General features: G+C 42.8%; 3 protein-coding genes across 3 annotated transcripts in view; 1 reads left to right on the top strand and 2 right to left on the bottom strand.

Moving 5' to 3' along the window:
- LOC138010048 (uncharacterized) overlaps nucleotides 1-1596 on the top strand; it is a 35661-nt gene extending 34065 nt beyond the window's left edge. The window contains exons 4-5 of the mRNA XM_068857017.1: nucleotides 1-297; nucleotides 1190-1596. The exon at nucleotides 1-297 is cut by the window's left edge and continues 1278 nt beyond it. Coding sequence (XP_068713118.1) covers nucleotides 1-297; nucleotides 1190-1596 — 704 coding nt within the window. The remainder of the gene's footprint in view (nucleotides 298-1189) is intronic.
- A 12982-nt stretch (nucleotides 1597-14578) lies between these two features.
- On the bottom strand, nucleotides 14579-15766 carry LOC138010031 (uncharacterized). The gene has a single exon (XM_068856998.1). The coding sequence runs from the start codon at nucleotides 15764-15766 to the stop codon at nucleotides 14579-14581; it is 1188 nt and encodes a 395-aa protein (XP_068713099.1).
- A 614-nt stretch (nucleotides 15767-16380) lies between these two features.
- Nucleotides 16381-17460, bottom strand: LOC138010023 (uncharacterized). Its single transcript, XM_068856993.1, has one exon. It carries the CDS (start codon nucleotides 17458-17460, stop codon nucleotides 16381-16383), a length of 1080 nt encoding a protein of 359 aa, XP_068713094.1.
- Nucleotides 17461-17500: the final 40 nt, after the last annotated feature.

Raw genomic sequence — 17500 nt, 5'->3', positions numbered from 1 at the left:
CCTTAACTTCAGGCATTATCCTGATAGGAAGGGAGAGCAGAGCCTATGTTGGGTTTGCTTGTGTTATGTCAGGTTTCTATGCTATGTTCTTTGCGTTCAAGCGGCCGATAGCAGAGCTCTCTGAGAACAAATTGATGGTTTCTTCCCTTGCTGTAACATTCGTCAACCTTGCGATAGGTGCAGTGAGTAGAATACCAGCAGAGGGAGTAGAATCCTCGGTGGAATCATACATGGACCATATCATGTTCCAGGCATTGGTATTTGGAGCAAATTTTCTAGTGATTGGAATTCTTGTGTGTAAGCATTTTGTTCTTATTTGTAATTTAAGTAAATTTAAGGAGTTGGGAGTTGGCTTTCGATTGGTTAGCATTGTGTGATTGTGAGCTCAGAAATATTAAGAATTTCACTGTATATGAAAGATACCACGTCCTTTTAAAAATAATTAGTTGACAACCTCACGCTGTTCCCTTATGGACGGTTTTGTTTTTTTGTAATTGTTAAAGCTGTCAAAAACTCCGTAAACTGCACCGCTACAATGAAGAGGCAGTATCGGTTTGTACTTTGTGGTCACTATTTTTTCAATAGTTCCCTCACAACATGCCTTTGGCTATACATCTCAAGGTTTCAAGACTTAGGTCGCCGAGAGCGTGGATATTAATTGGCACCTTTTACTTTGACCTATGATGCGCACACCATAATTGAATTTGACGAATAAAAAAAATAAAAAAAATAAAATAAATTGTTAGGTCTGTCTAGTGACATCTTTCAGTCAAGAGATCGGTTATTGTTTAAGAAAAGCCAGAGGAAACCCAAGAGGTCCTAATTCCAGAATTAGCGTCTTTTGTATCTCATGAATTTCACTGTCAAAATGAAGTACTTTTTAGTCAATTCGTCAAAGAAGCTAGGAGGCAAAGTTGAACTATGTTGAGTGTACGTTTTTGACCTATCAAGCGAGATATGATTATTACAAACAGGATAAGTTCTTCTAAAAAATCTCCATTAAATTTCGAAAACACTTCAAGATCTTTTACTATGAATGGACTACAGTCACGCCATCAAACATCCGTCATTAACAACTACTTGGAGAAAAAGACAGTCACGCATTTTTCAGAATACCAAGCTCCGCTGTTTGGCTTTTCGTTCACTAGAGATAACAAATAAACGGATTGCTTTACTTTCTCTTTTTCAGTCCAGTACATCACGTTTATTTACGGCTTTATCAAGGAGTGGCGCAAAAATCCACAATGGTCTCTTTCGTGCTGCCTGGCGTTACTTTTGCCTCTAAACGATTTGAATAACGAACTACTAGGAATGACGGGGAAAAGTTTGCTGAAACAACAAGTGCAAACTGGTCAGTTTACTGTGCCCTCAGCATCTGGTACGTTCAAGGAGAGTGGAGCAGTAAGCTTTAACCTTGCTAGTATTCATGAGCGGCTGCCGAAAGAGTCAGTTGAACCTCGATCAGTCAACTTTGACTGTGAAGAAGGCGAAAACAGTGGCCTTGACGAAGAAAAGGAAGAAGAAGAATATACTTTCAAAGTAACATTTAACCCAGAGAGCGGCAGTCTATTGTACTTAGGTCCTTCAATAATGTAAGCGACAGCATGCAAGGGCCTCATTTGATCGTGAAATCGTTATCAGGAAAAGATTACCTCCAAACCCAAGGTCCTTACCACGTTCTTTCAATTTATACTTTCGAGATTTTGCTTTTAGGACTATTTATCGTTAAAACACTATATTAAACTGGCAGATCCTTAGAAATGATGTGTTCTTGACTCAGTCTTTCGTGACTAGAATGGATAAGGAGCCTTCAGTAGACAGTCTAAATCTTGTATCGGAATTCCTTACCTTGCATTATAACTGAGATAGAATGAACATATATGATTGAAGAAAAAGTACAGAAACTGGGATACGTTTCAGCAATTTGAACTCTCAGGGCCTGGGAGCCACTTCACCTTGCTTTGCATTGCCAACCAGTAATAATAATATTGGACACCTTAAGATCGACGTTTACCGCGGACCGCAAACCGCGGTTTCATGTTTGCCGTTTGCGGTATGCCTCCTTCGTGAATTAAGAATCGCGCTCCTTCGTGTATTAAGAATCGCGTGATAACGACGCGTGGTAACATGTTGGATTTCAACGTTGTGCAATAGTTGTCCTTCAAACCTTGTAAAAACAAAACTGTTGTCTTGTTAATATTAAAATTCATATGAAATGAAAGAAAAAGACTTTTTTCTAAGTATCAGTGCCAGGCATACGTGGGATCACAAAATATTCATGCAAATAAAAGTTGAGGTAAATGACTTACGCAAAAACTTACCTCTTGCCGTCGAAAACGTGGAGAATTTTCCGTAAACGCGAGGTTGAAGCGTGGTCACGTGACCTGTAGAGGTTGGCGGTCCGCGGTAAACGTCGATCTTAAGGTGTCTATGTCAATAATATCGCACTTTACAAGAATCTAAGATTAGTCTGGAGCATCCATTTCTGATCAATGAACAAGCTCAGAAGTAAGGAAAATCAGTCAGTTTAGTTTTGAGTTTTGGCTGTGGCATCATAAAACAGGGTGACTAAAAGGGAAAGTACTGCGATTGCATTTCCTTTGGCATCTTCTTTAACAGCGATTTTATTGGATGAAACTTGATTATTACGCGTTCCAAACATAGAATCGTCTACACCTTTGTTGACGAAACTGAGACTCGATGATGAGGATGGACTCTCCTGATTATGCAATGTTAACTTGTAAAAAAATTTAAAATAATGATTTGTACCATTTGTTTCCAAAGTTATGCATGCTGCTTATATTCTTACTGTTCAGGGTTTTCGTTTGAGGCCGGCCGTTTTCGTCCGTTTGTTTACCATTTCACTTTCGGCACTTTGACGCTATAAATTTAAAGATTTGGTGGCCTGTTTGTTTTTTTCATTTGGTTTTTTTTTTTTTTTTTTTTGGATCTGGGTATATCTCAGGAAGCCAAGGGCTGCCGAAAGATAAGACAATCAAGCACACTAAACCCTCCAAACTGACAAGAAATCACCAATCGGCCCTACAACGGAAAATAACGAAGTCCGAAAGTCCGATACCTTCATTATTAAATCCGATACTTTCAAAAGCTATCGAAAACCCTGACCGTTGAAGTCTTTTAGGAATTTCACAAACTTTGAAAGGTCGCTAGCTTCCAAAATGTCGCATAAAAATATCATACTAACCGTAAGAGATTATTATGAAGTCTCAAAGTTATTTAGCCGAGCAAAAGTGCTCTACTAATTGGGAAGACTACAAATCAACTGAAATAAGAACAAAATCAAATAAAATGTTGGTTTTTGAGAAGAGGGGAAAACGGGTGTACCCGGCGAAAAACCCCGCGGAAACTCAACTCGCATATGAAGTCGAATCCAGGAATCGATCTCTGGCCACATGGGTGGCCAGCCCTGCTTCCCAGTTGTCATTTTTGGTGGTAGTAGTCTAATTAAGAAACCTGTTAGTGGCTATGAATGCATATCGTTTAAGTTTGAAAAACTGCTGTATATTTTAGTAGTTTAGTGATATCTTGTGCTGCCAGAGAGGTGCTTAGCCTAGAGATGCTTCATTGTAGTAAGAAAGATATCATGTACTTAAACGTAAAAAAAAAATAAAATGATATAGAAAGGGTTAGGTTGCCTCGGTAACATGCGTCCATGAAACAATTTTTCAGAGTTGCTTAATTTGAAAAAGATAAAGATGAAATTAAAGAAAAAAACATGAATAATAACATCACCAAAGTTATGTGTTTAAAATGCTGGAAATGAGACACCTTTCGTTTGACGTCCAGCATTAAAAGCAGCGGAGAATTGGATGATGGTTATCAGGGCGCTTACACATAACTCTCTTTCCGCCCTGATAGCGCTGTGTTATGCATCCCAAGATAGGAAGGATTTGGACATCGTGAGTGTGTGATGTTATGGCTATCTGATATGAATGGAGATTTTGTGAAAGGCGATGGAGGTGGTGGCCCTAGGTTATGCGGCATACAAAACATAAAAAAGATAATAAGTATATGTAGGTAGTGTCCAAGAGCTTTCTTCATCAGCTGTAAAGGAAGGGACTAGCCTTAGCTCTCAGCAAGATACTAAAGCATGGACTAAATATAACTTAAATATTACTAGATGGTTGGTGAGCGCACACGATTTTTATTCAGGACCGGATCCGTGAGGAATCACAAACGAACGAGCGAGACTGCGTTTGAGTTTGTGATTCTTAACGACAGTTGAATAAAAATCCTACAAACGAACAAACCATAATTGTTTTTTTTTTTAACAGGCCATTTTACAGTGGTTTTCTAAGTGACCTAGCCTTTGAATTGCCTTGAGGTAACCAGTGACCTTGTATTGGTACAGATCTCACTGTTTTTATCATGTAAATTGCGTTATTGTAAATCTTACATTAACATCAGAAAAGCACAAAGGTCTCTATCAAAACAGGGTCACCGACAGCCTCGCTTTCAATCATCGGCCAGGTAACTTAGCTACCACTGTAAAACGGACTATCATACATGTAATGAGAAATTACACATATGTTAACAACTATCAATTGCGCAGTGAAATCAACACAAAAACATCACAAGAAGTTGCGAGAGATTTCTATTCGCGATCTCTTTGGTTTGATTTCAAGGCCGTTCAGTCGTGGTTTTTCAAAGTCGATGTTTCTCGTGATGCAGTAGATTTAGTTCTTTCTCTTTAAATGCTGCTCAAACTGGCCATCATACAACTTGAAAAAGACATGGGAAGGAATTAATGGATTATTAAGCCGTAAATAGAAAACCTACATGACAATTAATAACATAAAGCAACCTCATATACCAATACTACTACTAACCTAAAATCGCGTATTCCCAACATTTAGAATGAGCAATTTACAGGCATTGGTCCCAGCCTAGCCGATAAGCTCCCCCCTTTTGAGAAACAGTTTACTGAATATCTAGACAAAAAGAAGTCACCCGTTACTTTACGCCAATAACCCCCAAAGAAATTAAGTTAGAAATTCTTTCTATGCCTCAAAACAAATCATACGGATTTTACTCGTTCCCTGTCAGCATACTTAAATATGCGAATGAAATTGTAAGTGAAGTTTTATCAAATTTCTTCAATAAGTCTTATGAACTCGGTACGTTCGCCTCTAAACTAAAAATGGCAAAAGTTATACCGATCTTCAAATCTGGCGATGAGACGGATTCTAATAACTATGGAACAAATTCACTATTATCCTGTTTCAACAAAATTTTTGAAAAACTTGTCTTAAAAGGCTGAAATCTTTTATCGATGACAGAAAAATTATAAGGTCATCACAATATGGCTTCAGACAAGGTCACTCAACGGAACATGCAATTCTTGATATTGTTAATGCCATCCAATCAAATATGGATGTAGGCAAGTTCTCTTGAGGTGTCTTTGTTGACTTAAAGAAAGCTTTCAATACCATTGATCATGGTATTTTGCTTCAAAAATTAGCTCCTTATGGATTTCGGGGGTTAATTAACGATTGGTTGAGATCTTATTTACAAGAGAGAGCACAAGTGACGGTAGTTCGAAATAGGTCGTCTAATAAGTCACTCATTACTTGTGGAGTTCCTCAAGGCTCAGTTTTGGAACCATCTTTCTCCTTTATGTCAACGAGATTTATTGCAGCTCAAAAAAATCGAAATTCTATTTATTTGCTGATGATACAAATATTCTTCATAGCCACGAAGACCTTAATTTAAAACTCTTGAAAAAGAAATGAATGTTGAACTCCATAATGTGTACCAGTGGTTAGTATCTAACAAACTCACCATTATTCTTAAGAAAACAAATTTTGTAGTTTTTCGCCCTTATCAAAAACGCCTTCCCTTTCTTCCTGCAATTTACATTGACGATCGCCAAACAAAAACCATAAACTTACCTGGAATGTGAAGATCATGTGAAATATCTTCGTGTCCTAATCGATTCTAAAGTGTCATGGAAAAACCGTATTGAATCTATAACACTGAAACTAGCAAAACCATTGGATTAATGTAAAAGATGAGGCATTTTGTTCCCTTCCATACTCTTGTTAGTATATATAACTGCCTTGTTGTTCCTTATGTAGCGTGGGGCCTGAGGCCAAGCTTAGTCGGACTTGCGCAGAAAACTATAAGTAGGACTCGTGTTCCTCGCGAGAGTTTTCAAAGATCTAGTTTTGTTATTGCTTATCTAGTTTGTGTTACATTTGGTGGCAGCGGTGGGATCTTTTTGCCATGGAAGATACTGTAAAAGCCTTGGAAGAGAAATTGGCGAAACTTGAGGCGAAACTTGGAAAGAAAAGTGAAAGTACGGCTGGTACAAGCGGCAGTTCACCGATCACATCGCCAGAAAACCCGCTTCGCATCAAACCAGAGAGCTTCTCTGCGACGTCCGGCGAAAGTTGGGTAGTTTGGATACGGAAATTCAAAAGTATTGCAGCCCTTAACAAGTGGACTCCTGAGCTTCAAGCCCAAATATTGCCCGCATACTTAAAAGGCCGCGCAGAGCAGACCTATTACAGCCTGACCGCCGAACAAACAGCCACCTGGACGGCAGTTGAACGCGCTCTGACAGATCGATTTCATCCTAAGGAATCTCGTCAAGTACACATTTCCACTCTACGAGCCAAATTAAGACGTCCTGACGAAGATCTACACCAACTGAGGTGCGACATTTCTCGTCTTGTGGAGCTGGCCTATCCGAATGACCCACCGGATATTCTCAATCGCACAGCCAGAAATTTTTTCGTAGGTGCGTTGACCCCCATTACATTGCGCGAGAAGGTGTTGGATTTGGGGCCCAATACTCTGGATGAGACCCTAGCAGCAGTTTTTGGATGCCTTGATAAAGTGTACAGGATCACTGTGGCTGAAACCGTCACATTATCTCCAAACATGGTCGCAGACATACCTTGTGAGGTCCAGGGAATGGATGGCTTAGACGAATGTATAGGGGTGCTGGAATCAGCGGACACATTTTTGGAAATATATTCTGCTGGGGCCTTTCGGATGGCAGTGACTGTAAAAGGGGGTCGAATCCCAGTTCGTGTGTTCAGTTACCTTAACAAGCCCCTCAAAATTTACAAATGCAGTAATATAGGGGACCTCTACCCATTGGCCGGTGAGGGAGAATCACAGCAGGAAACCAATGGAGGCGTGGGCTACAAGGTAGTACCCCCTGGGGCTCCAAAGGAATATGTTGAGATTGGATTGGAAGCTAAACAGTGTAGTGCGGTTGTTGTGAAGGCTGCTGACGTCCACAGTTTATCAGTAGAAGAGATGTTCCCTATCAGCAGTAATTTCGTCCCGGAAGAGGAGAAACTTAGGCTTTATGACATGTTGTCCACTTATACCGACTGCATTGCAAAGGGACCGTGGGATTTAGGTGCTGCAAAGGGCGTACGACATACTATCGACACCGGCTCTGCCCAGCCAATCCAGGTACCACCTCGAAGAGTCCCCTTCCACAAAAGGCAGGAAATGCGCAGCCAAGTGGACGAAATGCTTGAAGCAGACATTATTGAACCTTCCGATTCCCCTTGGTCCTCTCCGGTGGTTTTAGTAGCGAAGCCTGATGGCTCTCAAAGTTTTTGTGTTGACTACCGTGCTCTTAACTCGGTAACCAAGCGAGACTTGTACCCGCTTCCTCGATGCGATGACATATTGGAGAGTTTATCTGGGGCGCAGTGGTTTTCTCATCTCGACCTCCTTAGGGGATATTGGCAAATTGATGTGGCAGAGAAAGATCGGGAAAAGACTGCGTTCGCAACTCCGGATGGCCTTTACCAATTCCGCAAACTAAGTTTTGGGCTTACGTATGCACCTGCGTGTGTTATGAGGGCTGTGCACCTTATCTTGAGAGGATTATGCTGGTCAGACTGTCTAGTGTATCTAGATGATATCATTGTCTTTGGTCGAACACTGCAGGAGCATAGGGAGAGACTGTCACTTGTGTTGTCACGCTTGACTGAGGCAGGCTTGAAGATTAACCCTAAGAAATGCAAGCTTTTGTGTGAACAGGTCGTTGTGTTAGGTCACATCGTGTCGGGGAAAGGCATGTCTACTGATCCAGAGAAAATAAGAGTCATAAAGGAGTGGCCGGTGCCGGCTGATGAGAGTCAGCTGAGAGCGTTCTTGGGGACGGCTGGTTACCATAGACAATTCGTGCCAAACTACGCCCACATTGCATCCCCTTTGCACCGTGCTTGCCAAAAGGGGGACCGTTTTAGATGGACAGCTGAATGCAAGGAAACCTTCTTGCACATTAAGCGCAAACTGACGAATGCTCCCATCCTTGCTTTCCCCCAGCTGGACGTTCCGTTCATCCTGGACAGTGATGCCAGTGACAGTGGACTAGGGGCGGTGTTGTCTCAGGTTCAATGTGGGAAGGAACGAGTAATAGCATACGTAGCGAGGGCACTATCAAAGGCTGAAAGGATCTATAGCACTACCCGGAAGGAACTGCTGGCCCTCGTGTGGGGAACGGAGCATTTTGAGACATTCCTCTAAGGGCGACGATTTCTGGTCATGACTGGCCGTAGTGCTCTGCAGTGGCTATGGAACTTTAAAAACCCTAGAGGCCAGGTGGCTAGGTGGCTTGAACGGCTTAGTGACTTCGATTTTGAGGTGGAGCATCGTCCGGGTCAGTTGCATGGCAACGCGGATGGCCTGTCTCCATTTCCCTGGGACGAGGGTGCTTTGGAAAAGATAGCGAGGGACACTAGCCTGATTCAGTCTGTGAATATGTGACTCTTGTCGAGGGAAAGTATACGTGCGGCCCAAAGCCAAGATCCCGTTCTGTCGCAAGTTGTGAAGTGGCTTGAAACTGGTGTCAGACCCGCTAGAGGCGACGTGGAAGGAGGGGGGCGTAAACTGCTGTCATACTGGTCACAATGGGGAAGGCTGTCTCTCAGGGACGGTCTGGTGTTTAGACGTTGGGAACATGAAGTGACAGGCCAAGACATTTATCATCAAATCTGCTTGCCAGAGAGCATCGTGTCACAAGCGTTGTGCGCCTTGCACAACGACCCTTCATCTGGCCACCTTGGCGTCTAGAAGACTCTGGAGAAAGTGCGGAGGAGATTTTATTGGCATGGCATGCGGGAAGACGTCGAAATGCACGTCAGAAGGTGTGTTCCATGTGCTAAAGTCAACGACCCTTCCAAGCTGCCAAAGGCACCACTCATAAACATGAAGGCCGGGCACCCCCTACAAAGGGTCGCAATAGACATCGTAGGTCCCACACCAAGATCTACTTCTGGTCATGAATGGTTGTTGGTGGTCTCCGATCATTTTACTAAGTTTGCTCAAGCCTTCCCAGTGAGAAACACCTCAGCGGTCACACTGGCGAAGAGGGTGATGGATGAATACATATGCCGTTTCGGTTGTTTCGAGGGTTTGCATTCTGGTCAGGGAGCTAACGTGGACGGAGCTGTGTTCATAGGACTGTGCGGTTTAATTGAAGCAGCGAAGACAAGGACAACGCCGTACCATCCCCAAGGGGATGGGCAGGTGGAGAGACTGCACAAATCTCTGGTGAAGATCCTTAGTTAACTAATTTCTGACCATCGCCGGGACTGGGCGGACTTTGCGCCAAAGGCGGTTCTTGCTTACAACACAAGTGTGCATGAGTCGACTGGATTTACCCCTTACCGGTTAATGTTCAGCAGGGAAGCTATCTTGCCACTGGATGCTCTTCTTAGGTTGGAGACAACACCTTCCCAAGGGTCGGCACGGACATACCCCGATTATGTCGTTGAGCAGAAACAGCAATTGGAAGAGACAGAGCAAGTCGTGAGAGAGAACCTCAAGCGAGCACAGAAGCTCCAAAAAGCTTATTATGACACCAAGTGCCATGGTCAGCGGTTCCATGTGGGAGACCGGGTGTGGTATAGAAACCGAACCAGGACGAGACGAAAAAAATCCCTCAAACCCTGGTGTGGTCCTTGGAAAGTGCTGAAAGCTCTGTCTGATGTTACCTATCGCATTGACGAGGAGAAGCGAAAGCCCGGAAAGCGTCGTCAGATGAAGGTAGTCCACTTCAATTATCTAAAACCATGCTTTTCGCCACCTGAAAGCCACGATAAACCCTCTCAGTTAACCTCCTCCGGCCATGCGGAAGAAACGCCGCAAACAGGAAACTTGAGGGACGCGCGGCAACCCTCTCGAGGAACCTTAGTTGACTCTGGAGATGTCGAATTGGAATGGCTGGAAAATCCAGTTACTACATTCACGGAGGTTTCTCGTCCCTCTCAGGAACATGATTCGAGTAGTACATTAAGTACATCCCCTCAAACAGTTTAAGTGCCGTGTCAATCAGAGGCTTCTCTAGTGAATGATGTACCGCATCGTGAAGCATGTTTTACTCCTATGAGGCCTAGACGTCAGCGAAGGGAGCCCGTCTGGCTACAAGACTATGTTAGAACAGTGGTTGTTTATCCAACCTGGCCCTTGAACTTTGTAGGAACATTTGCATGCTATTGTTAGAAATTCTCACTCGCACCTCTAACCTTCTGTGGAAGGGGGTATTGTAGCGTGGGGCCTGAGCCCAAGTTTAATCGGACTTGCGCAGAAAACTATAAGTCGGACTCGTGTTCCTCGTGTGAGTTTTCAAAGATCTAGTTTTGTTATTGCTTATCTAGTTTGTGCTACACTTATTTACGATACGGCTTAATTGCTTGAGGACAAGCTGGCAAAACTCAATTAAATAAGCGTTTGATCCTCCAAAAACGTGCTCTCCGTTTCGTGTGCTTCGCTGACAGGTGTGATCACGCCATTCCTTTGTTCCTTCGTACAACTGACGATTTGCCTATTCACTTTTTGTATTATAAATTGCTAGCTGAAACAATGCATGATGTAAATAATGATGTTATCCCTTCACAATTGAAGGATTTGTTCATCCCTACCGCAAAAACTCATTCATATAATACGCAATCTTCAGTTTCCAACAACTTTTATATTAAAAAATCAAAAGTTGAAATTGAACGAAAATCATTTTAAAGAATTGGTGCAAAACTGTGGAATGAGATACCAACTAAGCTCCGAACACTACCAAAACTTATCTTTAAGAGAGTGCTTCCTAATGACAAGAAATGAAAACAATATATGTCTTCAATCAAAGTCGATGGTAATCTCAAGACAGACAAGATCGCCATAGCTGAAGGTTTTAATCACTTTTTCACCTCAATTGTCAGGACCATCAGTCACCGTTCCAGAATACTGAAGCTACTTTTACCACCGAAAGCTTCGAGCTAAGTCAGTTAGTAAGACCAAATGTTGTTTACAATTTGTTGAGAAAGCTAAAAGTGAACTACTGGATTAAATAACATTCCTGCACGCTTGCTTAGGGACGGAGCCCCGGTTATTTCGGAGTGCTTGACTCACATAATTAATCTTTCCTTTTCATCTGGAGTGGTACCGGACGACTGGAAGACTTCAAGAGTTGTTCCGTTATTCAAGTCCGATAACAGAGAAGAAATGGATAACTATCGTCCCATTTCTATTCGCTATTTTTCCAAAATCGCCGTGAAAGTCGTTTATCATCAATTGTTTAGTTATTTAAACGCTAACAATCTCTTGTCGTCCTGTCAATATGGCTTTCGGAAGAATTTCTCCTCTGAAACAGCTGTCACCTTTTTTGTGGATGAAATCCGTTGAAATATAGATAATGGTCTTCTCACTGGGGCGGTCTTCATTGACCTGAAGAAGGCCTTCGACACGATAGACCACCATATCCTTCTAAATACATACATACATACTTTATTAAGGCTCCCTTGTACAAGGCTATTCTGTCATAATACAAATAAAAAGTAGAAAGACATAAAATCTATAAAAGGATAAGAGATTAATTAAGGCAAACTGATTAAAAGAAGATATAAGGCTAAATAGTGATAAAATTTAGTAATCTATATACACGCAATAAACTATTTAGTAATCTATGTACAAAGATGATGACACAAACGCTTTTTGAATGAATTTACATGATTGACCTGTTTATGGTAGATGACAATTCATTATACAGTTTTGCCGCTCGGAAAGCGAATGATCTTTGGCCGGTGGCTAATCTACATTTGGGTAGGTTTAAATCGGGAATTACGTCTAGTATTCCTATTATGAACAGAAGAACGTCTGACGAATTTATTAAAAAGATACTATTATTAGGTTGGCGCTTGGTTGTTTAAACATTTAAAAACTATAGTACAAATGTTTAAGAGGAGTTTGTCTTTAACACTGAGCCACCTTAAAGACTTTAAGCCTCCTGTAATATGGTCATATTTTCTGAGGCCTAAGATAATTCTAAAAGCAAAGTTCTGGACTGACTAGAGCTTGTTCAAGTTCTGCTTGGAAGCATTACTCCATACGGTGGAACAGTAGAACAACTTAGTGAATACAAAAGCGTTAATTAATGAAATGAGGGTCTTCCGGTCAAGTAGGTGCTTGATTCTATTCATGCGGCTTAACCTAAAGATACAGCTAGAGGCTAACTCAGTGATATGTTTAAACAGAGTTAACTGAATAGAGTGTAATGTGAAGTGCTAGATTTCAATCCCATATGAACCATGTGAGCGTTAGCCCTACTGATGGAAATGGGCTCACACAAGGACAGAGAAAAACTCTGACCAGGGTGGGAAGTGAGTGTTTGTGATGTGTTTGTTTGTTATAATCGAGATATGAGTCGATCGTTACTCCAAAATCTCTCGTAAATGGTACCGGTTAATCTCCTCTCCTAAAAGCATAACAGGCGGCAAAGGTGGAAGACTTCTTAACAATTGTGGGACGCCGACAAAAAGGAGTTTCGTCTTGTCTGGGTTTATGAGTAGCGAATTTACGCAACACCACCTTGTAATGTCGGCGAGATCCTTGTTTACAGCTGACACTGCGTCAGAAAGATTACTCGGGGGAACTGTAAGGAAAATCTTAGTATCATCCACGTAACCCAACACTTGACACTGTTTCGGCATCGTTATGAGATCGTTTATGTAGAGTGTGAAAGGACTGGTCCTAGTATGGAACCCTGGGTAACACCAACTGACAAAGGAAGAGGTTTAGAAAGGGCATTCTCGATTCTAACTACTTGATTTCTTTGGGCTAGGTAGCTCTTAAACCAAGCTAGTGCACCATCTGACAAGCCTGCTTTGTGAAGTTTTAATAGCAACAGGTCATGCCGAATGCTATCAAAGGCCTTTGACATGTCCAAGAGAACTATTATAGAGATCTTCTTGCCATCCATATTCTTTAGGAGCTCGTCTGTATAGTAGAGCATGGCTGTCTCGGTGGCAAAAGTCGGAAGTTGATACGCCGTTTAAGTCGGAGTAAAAGTTTTCGCTTCGTTTTGTTCGTTGCATGGTTGTTTGCCTCAAGATTGTCACTGAACAAACGTGGACATCCTTTGACACTTCTCGCGATCACCACGCGACTGTCAGGTAGCCGAGAAAGCCTGGGACTACCTGTTGACCAATCAGGTTAAAGAATAGATCCAATGGCCCAATCTTCCACCTACCCCCACGGGAAATTTTTGGAGGACCGCCTCATACCGGGAATTCTACGCGACGGGGGCATTCTTTGTGTGTTGATTCTGACCTTGTTTTTTGATATGGTTTTGTCCCTAACAGGCCAAAGTGTCAGCGGGTTCATTTCAGACCCTTTGCTTGCTTATTTTATTTTATTTCTTAATTTGTTTTTAGGGAGAGGCGGGGTGGAAACAGTTTCAAGAGTTTCTTTAGAAATAGACGAAATTTTCGTTGCGCAAGTGTTCCTGCAACTAAGGAAGCTTTCTCGTCAAACTGGTAGAATCATGTCAAATGATTTGCGTGGGAATGGGCGATGTTTGTAAGCTGATGAGTGAATCCTTACACAGGATAATTGAATCAAGGGGGGTGATGGGATTCGCTTCTTATTCTGGATTCTAAAGCCCTTAGGGGACGCAATTTTTGTCGCAAAAAATTGCGGAGTTTAAAGAGATCTTTGTGGAGAAAACACATCTTACCGTCCAGGGTTGTTTACTCAGAAGTCAGTTTTGTGGGCTGTGTGGCATTTATCAGTTTCGAATGATAGACGAATTTCGCACAAGAAATGGGATGCTTTGGAGTTGTGACAGTGTTCTATATGGAGAGAGCTGATGTCAGTCAAAAGCACGCATTGCACAGTCTTTTCCCAGTTATTTAAGGACAAACTTGTTTAGTGGTTCACGGATAACCAGGGTGTTGTTGTTATTGTTAAGGCTGGTAGCAGCACGATCCACCTCTATAAAATTGCTTTAGATATCTTTACTCTCTCGAGCATACGAAAATTCAAACTACTCGAGACAGCGGTACTTGTAGAGTATCATACTAACACATGAACTACAGCTGTGTGTTTCACATTATCGTTCCATTGTCATTACTGTCGCTGCTGGGCGACGATAAAACTCTGCTGGTTCGTTTTATACAACTTCATTCTCCGATTTACATTCAGAACGTTCAACAACATCGCCCCCCGTGCTTTCTCACGCACATTTTTTACAAAAACTCAACTCATCTCTTTTTCACGTGCGGACGAGGTCCCTAGCAACGACCTGACATCATTGGTATCATAGCAACGCGACCGGAAATGAAAGTTCAGGAAGCAGGAGGCACATCCCCGCCCCTAGTCGAGACACAATGTTTGGCGAGACGATTTTAAGTTCTACTCTTCCGCCTCCTGTACCAAGCAAAGTTTTGTGATTGGCCTTTTTATATTCTCCGAACTGAGTTCGTATTGTAACTGCTCGAACTAAACCATCCTGCCCAAGATAAGTAGACACGATTCTGCCCAACGGCCATACACCTCGCGGCTGATTTGGCTCAGCAACTAGGACAACATCTCCTTCTTTGAGGTTCTGTTTCTTCGCTTTCCACTCCTTCCTTTCTGTCAGGCTACAAAGGTACTCTTTGGTAAAACGTCTCCAGAGGAAATTAGCTAGCGCTTGGGACTGTCGCCACATCTTTGTTGAGTTAATCTCTCTTTCACTAACTTCAGGATCTTCATAACTCGGATTTGCCCTCAACAGCAAGAAATGGTTTGGGGTTAACGCTTCAATGTCCCCTGCATCATTGGACACACGAGTAATCGGTCGACTATTAAGTATTCCTTCTGCTTCGACTAGTGCGGTTCTCAGCACTTCTTTGGAAACAGCCCTGTCCGCCAGAATTGCCTTCAGCGTCTTCTTGGTGCACTGTACTAGTCTCTCCCATGCACCTCCAAAGTGCGGGGCACTTGGCGGCTGAAATTTCCACTCGATTTCCTTAGGCGCACAGAAGTTTTGTATCCGCTCTCCATCCAATTGTTTGATGCATTTCCGCAACTCATTATTTGCACCAACAAAGTTCGTTCCATTATCGCTGTGGATGCTCTGCGGTCGTCCACGTCGCGCAATGAACCTTTTCAATGCCATGATGAAATGATCTTTTGAAAGATCATCCACAAGTTCAAGGTGACACGCTCTAATACTCATGCAAGTGAACAAGTACCCGTATACCTTCACTTCACTGCGTCTTTCCTTAACTAACATAGGTCCAAAAAAGTCAAATCCAGTGTTCCTGAACACCATTCCTGGCTCAAGTTGGCACTCTTGTAGACTTCCCATTCGCTGCTCTTGAGGCTTTACTGTCTGGCGATAACAGTAGTTGCACTTAAATTTCGCGTTTCGCACTACCTGGCGACCATGGATGACCCAATACTCCTGCCGAATTTGATTATGCAAGTGCTCAGTTGGCGGGTGGTAGTAGATACGATGCATTTCTTCGACGATCAGCTGTGCAAGTTCATGGCGCAAGTCAATTACTTTGGGATGTCGTGTTCTGTAAGGTAGGCATTGTGCTCTCTGCAGCCTTCCACCGACAACTAAGAACCCATCTTCCAATCTTGGGTCAAGAGATTTAATTCTACTCTTCTTGTGGATCTCCTCACCTATCTTCAGACACTGTATCTCCTCGCCGAATGATTCAACTTACGCCCTCTTCACAAGATAATTCTGAGCAGCTCTCATTTTGTTCGACGTAAGTGCTCCCAGTAGACGTACTTCCTTCTTAGCTCTTACTCTTCTTAGTTTGGTCAGTGACGAATACTTCTTCCACCCTAACAGGACCTTGTTTTCCTGAGATGCTCCAGCCTATCTTTCCTTCTTCTTTAATTTGATGTCATCGTTCTCGCAAGGCGCTTTGACTTTATTTTCTAGCCAGAGCTCTGCTGATTCATACAGGAACTTCGGTCCACTAATATAGCAAAAGCCCGCGCCAAGTTCCGTAGGACTTATTCCCCGGGTGATGTCATCTGCAGGGTTAGCTCTGTCGGCACATGTCTCCAACTCACAGCGCTCGCCCCTAGTGCGGCCTCCAGACTGCTCATGATTGCTTAAGTCTCAAACACCCGGTTACCGACGAATGCTTTGTAAGTGGAGCTCGTCTGGCGAATCCAATGTAGGACTGTGGTGGAGTCACTCCAGAAAGTTATCTTCTCTATCTTTGTAACCATTTCTTCTACCAGTGTTTGAGTTAACCGCACAGCAATTAAAGCTCCCATAAGCTCCAATCGGCAGATAGACTGTGAATTTAATGGAGTAACACGGCCTTTTCCCGCTATAAGACTACACTCAACTGTGTCATCTATAAACGCTCGTCTTAGGTACGCACACGCGCTATAAGCATTCTGGCTACCGTCGCAAAACACATGAGGTGCAGTCTCTCGTACAGGTTTCTGTTCTTGGATAAGAGGTCTCGGAATTCTCACTTCATCAAGCTTTTCTGCTTCCTTGCGCCATTCACGCCACTCTCGAAGATCAGCTTTTTTCAACTCGTCATCCCATCCGTACTTCATACGATTTAGATTCTGCAGGATGATTTTACTGCTGATTGAGAATGGGAGGAGAAGTCCTCGCGGATCCCAAACAGAGAATACTTGACTCAAGATCTTCCTCTTCGTCGTACCTGGATCATCCTTCAGTCCGGTAAACTGGAACATATCTTCTTGGGCATCCCAAATAACGCCCAAAGTTCTGTCCGTTGGTAACTTATCTTTACTCAGTTCGAGGAATCGTGGAGATCTATCTTGCTCCGGGATGGTTGCCAAGACGTCTGGGTCATTTGTCAGCCGCTTGTGTGGGCGGAAACCTCCACGAAGCAGCAACTCTGTCATCTGCTTCCTCATTTCAATAACTTCGTGGCAAGAATCTGTTGACGGAGGACCATCATCCATGTAAAAGTGCTGGTAGACGGCTTTCACACCCAAAGGTAAATCTTCCCCATTCTCATCAGCAGTTCGCCTCATAGTGTAGTTCGCTCTGGATGACGCAGACACTTCTCCAAACACTGTTCTCTCGAACTGGTGCACGCTTAGTTCTTCTATCAGAGAGTCTCTCCATAAGAATCTCAATGCTGGCTTATCACTATCAGGGAGACGGAGCATATGGTACATTTCTTTCACATCAGCGACCATTTGAATTTCTTCCTTCGCAAAACCTGAGGAAAACTCCAAA

This window comes from Montipora foliosa, chromosome 1 (assembly GCF_036669935.1).
Source record: "Montipora foliosa isolate CH-2021 chromosome 1, ASM3666993v2, whole genome shotgun sequence".
Classification (NCBI taxonomy): domain Eukaryota; kingdom Metazoa; phylum Cnidaria; class Anthozoa; order Scleractinia; family Acroporidae; genus Montipora; species Montipora foliosa.
Note: the sequence above shows the minus strand (reverse complement) of the source record. Positions and strands in the feature narration are given on the sequence as shown.

Excerpts from the sequence above, each read along its gene's own strand:
- LOC138010031 (XM_068856998.1), bottom strand. The coding sequence starts at position 15,766 with ATGCATCGTATCTACTACCACCCGCCAACTGAGCACTTGCATAATCAA.
- LOC138010023 (XM_068856993.1), bottom strand. The coding sequence starts at position 17,460 with ATGGTCGCTGATGTGAAAGAAATGTACCATATGCTCCGTCTCCCTGAT.